General features: G+C 34.7%; 1 protein-coding gene across 1 annotated transcript in view; it reads right to left on the bottom strand.

The window, feature by feature from the left end:
* Window positions 1-15,499, bottom strand: part of CDH7 (cadherin 7) — a 128,522-nt gene that overhangs the window by 23,322 nt on the left and 89,701 nt on the right. Inside the window, exons 7-10 of the mRNA XM_073006246.1 lie at window positions 5,115-5,251; window positions 4,032-4,153; window positions 3,255-3,372; window positions 231-482 (exon numbers count right to left, since the gene is read on the bottom strand). Coding sequence (XP_072862347.1) covers window positions 231-482; window positions 3,255-3,372; window positions 4,032-4,153; window positions 5,115-5,251 — 629 coding nt within the window. The remainder of the gene's footprint in view (window positions 1-230; window positions 483-3,254; window positions 3,373-4,031; window positions 4,154-5,114; window positions 5,252-15,499) is intronic.

Here is a 15,499-nt window from a genome sequence, read left to right on the forward strand (position 1 = left end):
GAGAATTGCTTGAACCTGAGGGGCAGAGGCTGCAGTGATCCAAGATCCTGCTACTGCACTCCAGCTTGGGCAACAGAGTGAGACCCCATCTCAAAGAAAAACAAAACAAAACAAACACCATCTAGTAGAATGTCTGCATATGTTCACCAAATGGAGAAGAAAATAGGCAAGTTGTGACACATGGTTATTGTGACAGCTCTTTCAGAGCAAGCCCTGGAAACAGTACCTACCCAATAATGTCAAGACACAGGCGAGTATTGCTATCAGGGCTCCTGTACTGAGGCCAGCAGGTAAGACATAGGCCTCTGCATTGCAGGTCTGGGCTACACCGTCGGCATCACAGTCACACACGCGGATGGTGAGGGTGTTGGTGCTGCTAAGTGAAGGAGATCCACTGTCCACAATGAAAATTGGCAGATAGTAAACCGATTGTTCCTGTCTCCGGAAGCCGTTTCTCCTGGTCAATATTGAGGCTGTGTTGTCTAGGATAACGAAAGCAAATGTGTAACACAAGATTTCTGATGGAATCAGTCTTCCCAAACTTTATTTAAGTCACTCTATTTTCTTTGATGCCTTAATTAGGCAAATCTCTGGAGTTGCAGATTTATTTCAACCATTTTCTTTGAGTTCTCTGGGACAGGGGGACATTTCCAGTTTAATACATTATAAGATACTTATGTTATTCTACACAGTATAACAAAAGAAATAGTTATAAAGTAAAACAAAATACGAAAATGTTTATGCATCACTTATTACATTAATTGCAACTTTATAAAAACTACACCTTTTTACTTATCTTAGATTTTACACCATAAACTTATAGAAAGGATGGTACATATTAACAGCTTAAATATTTTGCAGCATCATCATATAGTACAGATAAAATTTTCAATCTATCCTTTTTTTGACAGGTTTCAAGACCAACATTTAAAAAGGGTAAAATCAGCTATTTTAACTTTATTTAAATTGAATATAGAGGGGTATTCAGAATAATTTTATTGTAAAATTTAAAAAATTCTATATTTGTATTTATAGCTACTCTATGTGTATAAACATTTTGTCAGTGATAAAATAGGCCATTTATGTTTAATTTGTATTCAATATTTGATTTCATCTAAGCAATTATAGTAATTAAAAACTTTTAAAAAGTGATCAATAAGTCTTTATAACATGTGTGATTTATATATAAAAAATGTTTTGTCTCCGTTAGTTTTCCAAATAACTTGTCTTAATTAAATAGAGTATTTATGAGATTTTTAAAATTAATAGCTATTAATAAAAATATAAAGGAAAAGAAGAAAAATCAGGATCAGAGTTTCATGCAGTGTGCTTTTATATATTTTTCTCTCTTCTAAATTGTCAAAAAGATTTATTCAATGATAGCATAAAAATAATGGTACTCTAGTGAAACAGCAAGATGAAATCTGTCTCAAACAGCACAAAACAGCAAGCTCATATTAGACTGCAGAAAATGTATTACATGCAATTATAGAAGAGACAGTAATAAAACGATTTGATTTTCAGATTCCATCTGGTAGATTTTTATGTAAACAAATCTTTTCTTTTAAAATGTATGAATTCGATAAGGTATTCAATAAAAAATTAAGCTGGAGTTGTTGAAGGATATGGTTTTCAGTTAGTTCCTGTACATTTCACAATAGCATGCAGGCTTATGCCTTTGCCTCCTACCAATTCAGACGTCAGATGCATTTATGACTTGATACAAAAAGTTTTAGAAAGTTGATTTGTAATCTAACATGACTGATATGAAAATGACACACACACACACAATTGAGGAACACAAGCTGAAATGCCTAAAAAGTGCGAATATGACTCTATTCAGAAAAGCGATCCTATGGAAGACTTCTTAAGAACTGACCTTCTCTGTATTCATATATTTTCCTTCAAGGTACAGTCAAGGGAGCTCTGGGCTTAAAGTAGATAATTTTTCAATTGTGTGGCAATGTGGATGTCCTATAGATGCAGACATTTTAGTGCACGTGCTGTACAGCAATCATGGTGGTACTGGATGATGACACATGGGCGATATAGTCACATTCTCCTCGTGAAGGTCATAAATTCCCTTCTCTGCATGTGTACCAGACGAATCTAAATGCTGAGAATTATCCTTCTTAACTATGTTTAAGTCAGTGAGTCTGGAGTTACCCATGTAGAGAATGCTCTACCTTTTATATTACTGAAGGGACACAATAGTATTCTCATTGAGTAGGAAATAAGACCAGAAAAATTATTATTTTCAGATTGAATTGTTGAGGCCTGGGTTGCACTAAATAAGGTGACAGCCTCAGGCAAAAGTTCTTGTCCACCTTTTGGTAGTAAGTGTGTTTTAAACAAGCCAGTACTGACTAGCAAATCCACTTCTGTATTTTTCCCTAAAACCAGATTTACATAAACAACATAAATGTTTAAAAATAGGTATTTTCCATGCTGTTGGGGGGTACTATTCACCCTCTACGTCAGTTTCAAATGCTCTCCTTCCTCTAAAATATCTTGAATAAAAACTCATACAAATATATAATTCAAAATTAGACAATGATAGCAGGTTCTCGTGCTTTAAGTTCTCATAATTGTCAATATATAACATTATGCAAAACTAAAATCTACTTATCGGTATTTGTGTTTTTTTACTATAATGATATTTAGGAAACTGCTAAGACTGTTTACCTTTGAAGCAGAGAAATACAATCTGACATGAGAGGGAGTCATTTTGTTATTTTTAATATTTCTTAGCTCATAAATATGTCATTTTATTACTATTTGCATGAATTACCTTTGCATTTATGTAAAAATAAAAGAGTAAGGGGTGTTATTACTGAAAACATTAAGTCAAAGCTGATTTAGATTAAAATGTGTAATGTCCAGTTCTTATGTCTCAAGTTGCATCTATGAGCATAGTACTTATTAGGGTATTTAGTTGACCATCAACTTATTATATTATTTGGATAATGAACTTGATACACAAGTAAAAAAACGAGTGCCTATAAGAAAACAATAAGAAAAATCTAACTTTCCCTCCTATTTGGCTTTAGGCCTAAAATAAGTTAAATAGCACCTTTTCCTTCATGACAGTAAATCCATAGATAAAAATCACTTGAGGTGCTCATTGCCCTTTAATTAATGTCTTTGCTTTTAAAAAAAAAAAAAGTCCCTAATCAGTATTCCTGAGGGAGAAAAATACTTGCTTAGAGTACCTGGACCTGCTGCCTCTATCAGTAACAATATTAATACATTACCTTTGTTATCTTTCAATGAAAAGTTGTGGTTATTTGTTGCATCCGTTGTTAAGCTGAAGTAAAACTGATGTCCATTGGATGGCTCATCTTTATCCACAGCACTGATTTTCTGGATAACCTAGGAAAAGAGAAAGTAAAAGTTGAAAGCACACTGGTGTGCTATGCTTAGTTTTCTGTGTCAGGACAAAGCAGTTTTACACTTTATAATAAATACCATCTCCCTGAATGAGCTAGGGAGAAAGGATCAAATGTATTATTATGAACCCAATTTAAAAAAGGGCTCTGAAAAACAAATCATGTCCTTTTCTTAGTTCATGTTTGAATTCACTTTTGTGAACTTCAGAAATAAGCTGTTCCAATTGATTAGACATCCCGGGAAACATCACAAGACACTGAACAATAGATGAACAAACCAACCTGAGATTGAACTGCACTTAATTCTTTGAACTGTAAGACACTTAAACCTGGTTGTGTAAGGTGGAAACAGCCTAATCAGCGTACTATGCTATCTTTCTCTTAAAGGAGTCTAAGTTCTTAGCCATTTAACAGAGCTTTTACAACGTTTACCTTTTCTTCCTGAGGAATTTTCATCACCCCAATTAAGCTGGAATTTGAAGGTTCCTTTAATATGAGTTCATGCTACACATCAAAGTGTTAGTTTTGCTGAAACAAGCTGATTATGTTTTATCTTAAAGCTGGAAGAATTTCAAAGGCAACTGCTGCTGGATATTTTTAAGAAACCACAAATTAGAAGCAAAGTGTTCTGAAGACTCTTACCTGCCCTGGCTGGGCATTTTCACAGACGGTGGTCTCATAGTCCATGGCGAATTCAGGGGCGTTATCATTGATGTCAAGAATAGTGATGGCCACATAGCCTCTTCCTACTTGAGATGGATTCTCTAATAAATAAGACAGTGTCTTATCATTTACGCTTTGCCCCTCTAAAGCACAATTCTAATAATAAAATGACTAAGCTGAGAATGAAATCTAGAATCATAATGCTGTATTACTTAAAAGGACCTATAGAAAATTGAAAATATGATCCAAATACACACTCACATACATTCATATGTATGTATATATGTGTGTATATATACACATACATACATGTGTATACATATATGTGTATGTATACATACATATGTATACCCAAATATATACATATACATGATTATATGTGTGTGTATTTGGATATACATGTATACATATAAATGTATATTTATAGTCCATATGTGTACTTGTAGTTTTTTAGTCCCTGATGAGAAAATTGTTGAAAGAAGAATAAATGGTAAACCATGAATTTCAATATTCTTTGATGTTAGAACTCATATTTGCATGACTATACATTTGTATTATCAACACATGTATTATAAATGCATACATATTAAAATACACAATATATCATATACATATATACATGCAAATATGCATTCATTTTTCAATAGTTTTTATTTTATTACTTATTTTATTTTTTATGAGGGACTAAACTTAGTTAATATCAGAATATTCAAATCCAGATGTCTTGGTTATAGATCAATGTACTAATTTTTATAAGCTATTTCACTAACTCCATAACAGCATTAACATGATGTATGAATTGTGATCAGAAAACAAGAAATCCTGTGAAGGTAATATAGGCCCACTGTTTTTTAGTCCTTGGTTTTCATAAATTTTGTAATTATTAGCATACAAAGACAGTGAAGATAAGTATATTTCACAGCTTAGAAATTTGGTGTTCTCAAGTTTTCGTTCAATTCATATAAGGAACTATTTTAATTAAGTTGAATTTACAACCTCATGACAATCGATTCTCCACTCACTGTCCTCCATCTTAATTTAGTTTTAAGCCTCACAACTTACGGCTTTCCATTGCAAGTACTGTGATATTGTGAACAGCATTTGTCTCTCGATCCAAAGACTTGGCAGTTGTGATGACCCCACTGTTGGCATCAATATTGAAGTATCTCTCCAAGTCTGTGTTTCTGTCAATTGAGTACCTAATTGAACATTGAAGAAAAGAAAAGCCTTCAACATGCATGTTTGATTATAATCTGCTAAAACGATTTCATTATTTATGTAGCTCATCACTAAATCCTACTGACTCTCTGATCTGTCATATTCATCACATAAATGCATGCCTTGTTTAAAACTCTACCCACATATTAGATGGTTTATAACCTGTGTCTCACTAATATATTTGCTTTTCTGTCAGACAGTACTAAATGAACACCACAGTGATCTTCACAATGGCTTTGAATATGTCATTAGAACTACAAGTTCATTATTATTACTATTATTATTTATTTATTTTTGATACAGGGTCTTGCTGTCACCCAGGCTGGGGTGGAGTGGATCACTGTAACCTCGAACTCCCGGGCTTAAGGGATTCTGACACCTCAGCCTCCTGAGTAGCTAGGACTAGAGGCATGCAACACCATATTTGGCCATTTTATTATTATTATTATTATTATTATTATTATTATTATTATTATTTGTAGATGCAGGGTCTTGCTATGTTCCTCAGGCTGGTCTTGAATTCCTGGGCTCAAGTGACCCTTCTGTCTCAGACTCCTAATATGCTAGGATTATAGGCGTGAGCCACCATCCCTGGCTAAATTCATTATTATTATTATGACTCCTGTAAATCATTTACAATATATTTGGTAACCCTGCTCACGATTATGGACCCTTCTAAAATGAAACATGTAAACATCTTGCCCATTTGCATATACTTAGTAATATCTTTTGTTCTGACAGCACCAACCTGTTATTAACCCTTTTTCTTTTCTTTTTTTTTTTTTAAATCTTACTCAGTGGTCTTGACGAGGATTCTAAAAACATGTTTCAAAGTAGAACCCCTGAGATTGCATGGCTATTGTTGCATGTAAAAGCCTTTTCTCGAAATATCTGTAATCCAAATATTTTTTCAGCAGTGAAAAATTACTGCTCCACTTGTATTTTTGTCTATGTTATTATTTGTTTTATACACAAAATTCACCCTCCCCTTATGATGATCATCTTCAGGTTCCTCTCACAGTCTTTCTGGTTGGGTGAGATGGCTCTCATTTCAAAACAAACAATTAAACAAACAAACGAACAAAAGAACAAACAGAAAAAAAAAGCATACACCCACTTTAGACATGATGATTAGTAACTGCTTCAACTACACTCATGATCCATTAAACATAATGGCCTTTCATGTTCTTCATCTTCTTGATTCCTGATTTGCTCCTTTACTCCAGTTGTCATGGATTCTTATGAACATACCCTTGACTTGTCAGCTCTAATATACGGATTACTGTTGGAAACTCTACTTCAAGCATCTTACTCTCTGTTCACCACCTCCTATTCCAGCAATTCTCCATCCTGACAGGGATCTACAATTTATTGACACTAGCAACATTTTCTTAAAATCAGTTTGCCTTTATTTCCTCACATCTCTCTTACCAATTTATGTACTGTGAGCCCTCATTATTATTACTCCTGTATATATGCATATTATATCGTAATATATCAAACTTAGTGACATCAAACAATAATAATATATCTTATTTTGTTTGAGTCAGAAATTTGAAAGTGTGTTTGTAGGGCAGTTTTAGCTCTTAATCTCACAGGAGGTTGTAGTCAATGTTGGCTGGGTCAACCGTGATTTGATGATTTGACTGGGATTGGAGGATCCAGTTTCGAAGTGTCTTATTCACATTGGTGGCATGTGCATGGCATGGATGGCAAGCTGGTGCTGCCAAATGGACTCCTCTTCACAGCACTGCCTGAGTGTCCTCATGGCAGGAGAGCCAGCTTCCCCCATTTTTTTCAATTTATCTGACAGTGTGTTTTTTCTTCTTTAATTTTTTAATATGATGAATTATATTGATGAACTTTTGAATATTAAACCAATCTTATGCTTCTGGGATAAACCCTACTTTATCATGGTGAATTATTCTTTTATATATTGCTTGATTGAGTTATCTAAATGTTCTGTGGAAAATATTTGCATGAAAGTCTTGATCAAAGTTTTTTTTTCTTGTACTACATCTACCTGGTTTTGGTAGTAAGAATAAGGCTGTGTAAAAATGTTGGGATGCATTCCCTCTTCTTGTATTTCCTGAACAATACTGTGTAGAATTGGTAATTCTTCTTTAAGTCTTTGGTAAAAATTTGTCACTGAAGTGATCTGGGCTCAAATATTTCCATTTTCAGAAAGTTTTAAACTAAAATTATAATTTATTTAATAGTTATGGGATTATTTAGGCTATCTATTTCATGTTGAGTTTTGAGAGTTAACACTTTTTGAATAATTGATCCATTTATTCCAAATTGTCCAATTTCATTGAAATTATAAACTTTATGTCAGTAGACGTGTTTATAGTATTTTCTTATTCTGTTTTTTATGTTTGCAGGGTCTGTAACATCTCCTCTTTTGTTCTTAATATTTATCATTTTTTCTGTTTTTTTTTTTTTTCCTTTTTCAGTGTTGGTAGAGGTTTATCAATATTTAGGTCTGTTCAAAAAAACAAGCATTTAATTTTATTGATTTCTGTATAATTTGTTTTGAAATGCATTGTTTTTTGCTCTTATATTTATTGTTTTATTTCTTCATCTTGCTTTGGATTTATTATGCTAATGTTTTTCTAATTATTACTCCAGGACAGGGGACAGTAGAGGGAAAATAATGGTAAACTCATCACACGTTTGGAGATACTTTGTAGTACTCTTCTTCACTAAACTACCTGCTAATATTTACTTTTCAGAGTTCTGATGGCTCCACTCTATCCAGGTTTCGTAGCTGCATTTACTGTGAGATACAGGGTGGAATATGTTTACTTAGAACAGGATTATGTGTGTATCTATGTATACATATGTATATATACATGTACATACATACTACATATATATGTATGCAACCAATATACATATATAAAATACACTTCTATATAAGTAATATTCAATGGCAATATGATAGCTGATATTAATGTTTGATAAGAGGATTGTAACTTAATGAGATTATAACCCATACATTCATGCATCAATTGAGCCAATATTAAAGTCTGAATTGTTCTTTGTCAAATCTCTAAGTTAATAACTGAGATAATGTTTGAATATTCATGAAAAAATAAATGTCTATATTCTTAAAAGCAAAAAGGCCTTGAACTTGACAGACATCGGTCTAAATGAATTCATGAAATTCCCCACAGGGCTAAAGTCAATAACTAAAACACCTGCCTCTATTATCAATAGTCTCAAAGATCCTAGCATTAGAATAAAAAACATTTTAAAGTGGAGAATTTATTTAATATGCTAAATGTCTCCAACCACTATTTGCCTCACAGAAAACCACAAATAATTTAGGGATCTAGTTATAACCTAGGCCTCTATCTGTTTTGAAAAAACATGGGCCACAAAAGTTTCTATCATTCAAATATTTATCATTTCTGAATTATAAATTCTGCAGCTTCCCCTAGTAGATTTATTTATTTATTTATTTATTTATTTAGACAAAAGCTACTCTGTAGCCCAGGCTGGAGTATAGTGGTGCAACCATGAGCTCACTACAGCCTCAGCCTCTCAGGCTCAAGTGATCCTCCCATCTCAGCCTCCCAAGGAGCAAGGTCTACACACGTGGGCCATGTGCCAAGCTAATTTTTGTGTTTTTTGTAGAGACACGGTCTCACTATGCCTCCAGGGCTGGTCCCCAACTCCTAGGCTCAAGCAATTCTCCTGCCTCAGCCTCTCAAAGTATTAGGATTACAGGCTTGAACTACACACCACGTCTGGCCCCCCTTCTAAACTGTGTGTATTTGTTAATAACTATAATTCCCACTTAGATCTCACTAAATAGCATATATTTATACATATATATGGTAATTTATGATGTTATAATTTCCTTATGTCTTCCATTTATTCATTTATGCATTTGGCAATTATTCTTGAGCACCTGCAAGTGACATACTATTTCAGGAAATACATTACATAAACAATTTTTTAAAACTTGCAACTAAAATAATAAATATTGAAGAAGAAACTAAGAAGTTGTTATGAAGGAGGTCAAGGTATGTTTGCAGAAAAGTATTGACTTGAGAAGACATGGGATGCTTTGGCAAAGACGAGGTTTAGACTGACAATCCAGAACAGTCCTGGTGGTTATTACATTTCTTAATGACAAGGACTTGGGATCACCTAGTATTAAAGGGGTTTCCTATTTCTACCAGTCCCTCTGGACATGCAAAAACCTTAAGTTGTTGTATAAAGCATTAGCTAATGTATAAAGTTGCTTGAGAAAAAAAAATCCTTAGGTAAGAAAAATAAAGAAAATACAGATACTTTTTAGAATGAGAAGTGTAAAATATCTCTGCCTTAGTAATGTGGGAGGGCTCATTGAGTCAAGAGAAGAAAGGCCCTAAAAGAAGTCTGGAAGGACACACTATTTGATGTTGTGGATTGACTGGCCCAGGGACTTGAGAAATGCAGTTGCCTGAGTTCATTGAAGGCTGAACTAGAAGTGTGAGGATACGTGATTTCCTAATCATGAACCACCACCAACTACAGTGCAACTTCTGACGCCATTAGTGGTATGTGGACTTAGAACAATCTCTCTAGCTTCTGCAAAATACAGCCTAAAATACTTGGCTACCTTTAGTGTATGTTGGAGTGAACAATCAGAGAGATCACTTCCATATTTTTGCAGCAACAGCAGTTAAGCTTCTGCCCCATCCACTTACTATGCTGACAGCTCTGTATCTCAATATCCAGTCTCAAACTAGTTCCTGAGATTTGTGTACACTGCTTTATAGATGCCTGTACCATCACTAATACAATCTCGATATATCTATGAGCAAATTTATCAACCTTTTCCCCAAATTACCCTACCTTCTGAACTTTTCTCTTTGCAGGATGTAATATTTAAAATATAGTTTACCTTCTTTCCTTAATTCTCAAACAAATATGTAAGGTCATATAGTGGCAGAAACTTCCATTTGCATACCTAATAATTATATTTCTCTTACGTCCTGTTAAGAGAACTGTGCTTTTGTTAGAGTCAGCCATACGTCCAGCTGAAAAACTGTATTTGCTAGCCTCCCTTGTAGATGTGGTGCCTTTTTATTTAAGTTTTGGGAAATGAGGTACAAAATACATTTTTAGCCTACAGCCTAATTGAAAAACTCCTTAAAGCATGAGTGATAGTTGTTAATTTATCTGGTATTTGATTTCTGCCCTTCCCCTTTCTCTTACCTGAGGCATAAACACAATGGAGGAGATCCAGAAGCCATATTGTAAATAAGTGCTGACAAGTGCTTAAAAAATGAAGCCAAGGCTCTTGATGGCATTATACTGCCAAGGTGTCAGTCCTTGAGAGCATAGCTACAGACTTCTCATTAGTATGTCATTAGTGTTAAGCTTTGCTGCTACTAGCCAAGCACAATTTCTAACTAACGCAAGCATATGTTATTATTGAGGTTATTTCAATACTGGACTCTAAAATTTCACAGTTGGGGGTTGGATCCAAGATTTAGAATCATGACTATTTGAGCCAGTTTTCCATCATACTATGTTGCATATACATTAATTGTAGTTTCAGCCACGTACATCTCTATAATTCAGCTTCTATTTGTGTTTTTTCCCCCTCTGCTTTCCTATCTAAACTCAAAACCAGTCAAACCGATGTATTAATTGGTGAACAAATATATACTACACACATCTCCAATTCTGTGCCTTTTCTCATGTTGGTCATTCTGTATCCCTGTTTTTCTTCCTTTCCAATTATTTCAGTCCTGCTATTCCTTGAAGACAAACTAGTAGCATTAAAGCAGCATGCCTTTCCAATTACATCAGAAGTCATGCTTTTTAAAGAAAACCTGCAGGGTGTGTGATCCGTGGAGTTTACCAAATGTTCCTTGTGCTACACCACCAGGAACCAAAGACTGAGGATTAAGGGACAGTATTTCTGGCCATGACCCTGTCACTAACTTACTGTACTAATTGGGGCTTTTCATCTGTGCTTTTTCTGTTTCTTCATTTGTTCAATGAGAAAGGTTTACAAGATTAATTATCATTTTCAGATCTAACACTGAATTTTTTAAAATGAGTTTTCACGTAAGATCTCTTCTACAGCTACATAACAAGAGGGTTTCTGCAAAAGACCGTATCTCATACATCTGTGTGTCTTCAGTGTTTGAACATCTGTTACAAAATGAATTCCCTAATGAATACCGGTGATTATCCTGCAGCTATTTGATAAGCTAAAGAGATCAATTAAAATGTTCTTCTTTATATTCACAGGTAGCATTCTTATCACCAGCTATTAATTTGCATATCAGTGTTCGCAAACAGAAAGTGGGGGTGATCTAGATTAACACAAATATATCATCAGTCCTCCCAAAGTGGCAAAAGATAATGTAATAAAAAAGCATCAGAAAGTTTAATCAATTGAAATAGATGAATAATTTGAATTGAAAATTTAATCTACTATAAAGTTTGTCAGTATGTGTGTGGACATTTGCGTGTGTCTATGTGGATTGCTGTAAGGATCGTACAGGTTTGATATAGACCTCACTAAAATCCTGGAACCATATTTTCTAACTGTGTAGCCAGGGATATATTTACTTCTAAGAACATAGTAATAATAATGCTTGCCTCTTAGGAATTTAATAAGTAAACTTCAAAATAAACTATTGAGGCCGGGCCCTGTGGCTCACGCCTATAATCCCAGCATTTTGGGAGGCCGAGGTGGGTGGAATGCTTGAATTCAGGAGTTAGAGACCAGCCTAGGCAACATGGCAAAGCCCCAGCTCTACAAAAAATTAGTTGGCCGTGGTGGTATGTGCCTGTTGTCCTAGCTGCTGGGGAGGCTGAAATGGGAGGATCACCTGAGCGCAGAAGGCGGAAGTTGCAGTGAGTCATGATTTTGTCATTGCACTCCAGCCTGGGCAATAGAGTGAGGACTTGTTTCAAAAAAAAAAAAAAAAAAAGAATAAAAATGAACTATTGATTTCTGAACTTAATGATAGCAGACACCTTGCTCACCCCTCTTCTGACTATGTCAACACAATTTTCCTTTAGTGTTTTAAACTTTTTCAAATCTCATATGCAATCTTCATGGCACTCAAGATGTCCAGAACGTTTTGGAGAAGAGATGGCCACATATATCAATATATGCAAAAAAAAACAAAAACAAAAACAAAACCTCTGCAGCAAATGTGAATCTTAAACAGAGAGCTGCAGGAAAAGAGTTGCAGCTGATTCATCACAGTTGCCACATTCTGAAGAGCCTGCTACCCCTGCTACAAGTATTTACAGAGGAACCCTACTCCTCTCCTTTTCTGAAGATTGGTCATTCAACTTTTTCCTTTGATTCTTTGAGCTATACCCTGTTATTCCAATAAACTTCTTTCTTTTTTTAATTAACCATGGCCAATTTCTGTTGATTACGGTTAAAGAATGTTAAGAGGACAGTACATGATAAAAAGTAATATTCCCTAACTTTTTAACCCCATGAATAATTCTTTACCATTTACACCAAGAACACTGAATTTTTGTATTCCTTTATTAATGTGACTTTTCATTAAGTATTTATTTAATAAACTATATATTATATTTTTAATATACGTGTATGTGTGTGTGTGTGTGTGGCAGGGCATACTGTGTCACTGAGGCTGGAGTGCAGTGGCATCATCTCAGTTCACTGCACCCTCCACCTCCTGATTTCAAGAGATTCTTCTGCCTCAGCCTCCCAAGTAGCTGGGATTACAGGCATGTACCACGACACATGGGTAATTTTTGTATTTTTTGTAAGGACAGGGCTTCACCACATGGGCCAGGCTGGTCTCCAACTCCTGGCTTCAAATGATCCACCTGCCATGGCCTCCCAAAATGCTGGAATTACAGATGTGAGCCACTGTGCCCAGCCCTCAATAAGTATTTTAGATATGAAAAATACTGTAAGAAACAAATCAGAACAAATGTAATTTTCAATGAATTTATTTTACCTTGAGTCTTCCAAAAAGGTAACTAAGAAAGGCTTTGCTGACAGCAGAGCTTTGTAATTCTACAGCAATATAATAAAACATGAAAAAACGGCCGGGGTGGTGGCTTATACCTGTAATGCCAGTACTTTGGGAGGCTGAGGCAGGTGGATCACCTGAGATCAGGAGTTCGAGGCAAGCCTGGCCAACACGGCGGGACCCTGTCTCTATTAAAAATACAAAAATTAGCCAGGCATGGTGGCGGATGCCTTTAATGCCAGCTACTTGGGAGGCAGGGGCAGAAGAATTGCTTGAACTTGGGAGGCGGAAGTTGCAGTGAACCAAGATTACACCACTGCACTCCAGCTGGGCAAAAGAAAAGAGAAAGAGAAGAGAGAGAAGAGAAGAGAAGAGAAGAGAAGAGAAGAGAAAAAGATGGCTCAAATAAATTAGGCATTTCCTAGAAACTTTAACTCTACAAAAATTATCTCTGGATAGTAAGTACACTACTCTAACAAAAACACTATGTTTTCACCAGACATGAACATATACTCTCTTTTTTCATTTTTAGTGGTAGTTATGCTAAAATGAGCAGCATTTTGAAATAGAGTACAGCTTACAGTCTTCTCACAGATTTAATATCCGCTACTTTTTAAGTTAATCAGTTTTACTGCTGCTATTATTTTTCTGTATGCTATGTTATCAGCTTGCTAATTTTCTTAGAATAAAATAGATATTCACAAATAATTTAGATTTCATATGTGCACATAAATGCAGTAATACAAGCTACTCAAAAAATACACATTGAATTATTCAAATACTCCAAATATGTTCACACTAGTCACAAAAAGGAATTTCTGATATACTATTACTAGTTTGTATGTGAGGGTATACAATACCAGGAATGTTGAAAAAGCCCACAGGTAAATATTATCCAAGAATCCTTTAACATAAATATAAACATATTTCTATAATTAGATTATTAGAAATGCTTAAAATGATGCCTAGTACTTTTTCTTTTCCTGTATTCATATCTGATCTTATTTGTAATAATATCCTGTTCTATTTCATTGGTCATTTTTAGCATAGGAACTTTGGGTTTGCTGTGATGCCTGCAGAAATGAATTTGCTTATTTCATAATTTAGTACTAGGCTTTTAAGATATAACCAAATAAAACATAAATGTATTTTGCATGATGTTTTCTTGGCTTGTCCAAATCTTGCCATCCCTTGAAGCCCTACTTACTCTACCTCTCCTTCACATGAAATCTCACAGCTTGAACTTGGAGTGATGATTATTTATCTTACAATTTGCCATATTACAGTGCTGGCATATTTTTCCCCATATTGTTTAACTTTTATGAGATCTTATTACTTCATCCAGATTATAAGTTCCTTGAGGTCAGAGGAAATGTTTTATTTATCTTTGTTTTCTCATTAGCATTTCCCCAGTACCTTGCATAACACAGGTTTTTAATGAATGCCTGTTCAGTCATTGATCAGTCTGCCGATGCTGACATGAAAAATGAGTCAAATCCTCTGGACTTTAGGCTGTTCTTACAGCTTTTACCATCTTGGATGAGAAACACAGAAGTGAAGTTTCTATCATTCAGAAACATGACCAGAATCAACACACCACAATCTGTCCTTCCAAGTTCAAGAGATAAAGCCCAATATTGAGTACTTAGGGCCAAAATACATGATGTGATAAACAGCTACTTATCAAATAACAAGCCAGAAACATGCTTGCCCTCAATTACCCATTTTTCCTAAAAAAAAAAAAAAAAAAAAAATTTCCTCTAAGTATTCTCAAGTATCAACAAACTTCCACCCTTGGCTTTGACTGCAATTTTAGTTTACATGTGGTTTTATTTCCACATACCACCCCCTGCCACAAACGGACAGTACAGTGTACATGAAATGGTGGTTTACTGGACTTTCGGCTTAATCTTTCCATCTATGACAACTACACTTGTGAACATCAAAATGCTCAGGTTCCAATAGTCATGTAGGTGCCCCAGTCTTTTTTAAAGGATTCACAGAGAAGAGTTATGCATAACCTTTGGTTGGTACTTCAGTAAATTAGCTAGACATTTTAAAATGCTGTGCAAAGCAGGGATCATGTAGGAAGACAGTATCAACTTTGCCTTGCTGGGGACAACTAAATATATATTTTCTAGAATTTTAACTTATTGCCTCATATATCAGAAAATATTACAAACATAAATGACATATGCTAGATTTCAGTATTATACAACCAACAATGTCAATAAATTCAAAACTAAT

The sequence above is a fragment of the Chlorocebus sabaeus genome, chromosome 18, assembly GCF_047675955.1.
Source record: "Chlorocebus sabaeus isolate Y175 chromosome 18, mChlSab1.0.hap1, whole genome shotgun sequence".
In the NCBI taxonomy this organism is placed as follows: domain Eukaryota; kingdom Metazoa; phylum Chordata; class Mammalia; order Primates; family Cercopithecidae; genus Chlorocebus; species Chlorocebus sabaeus.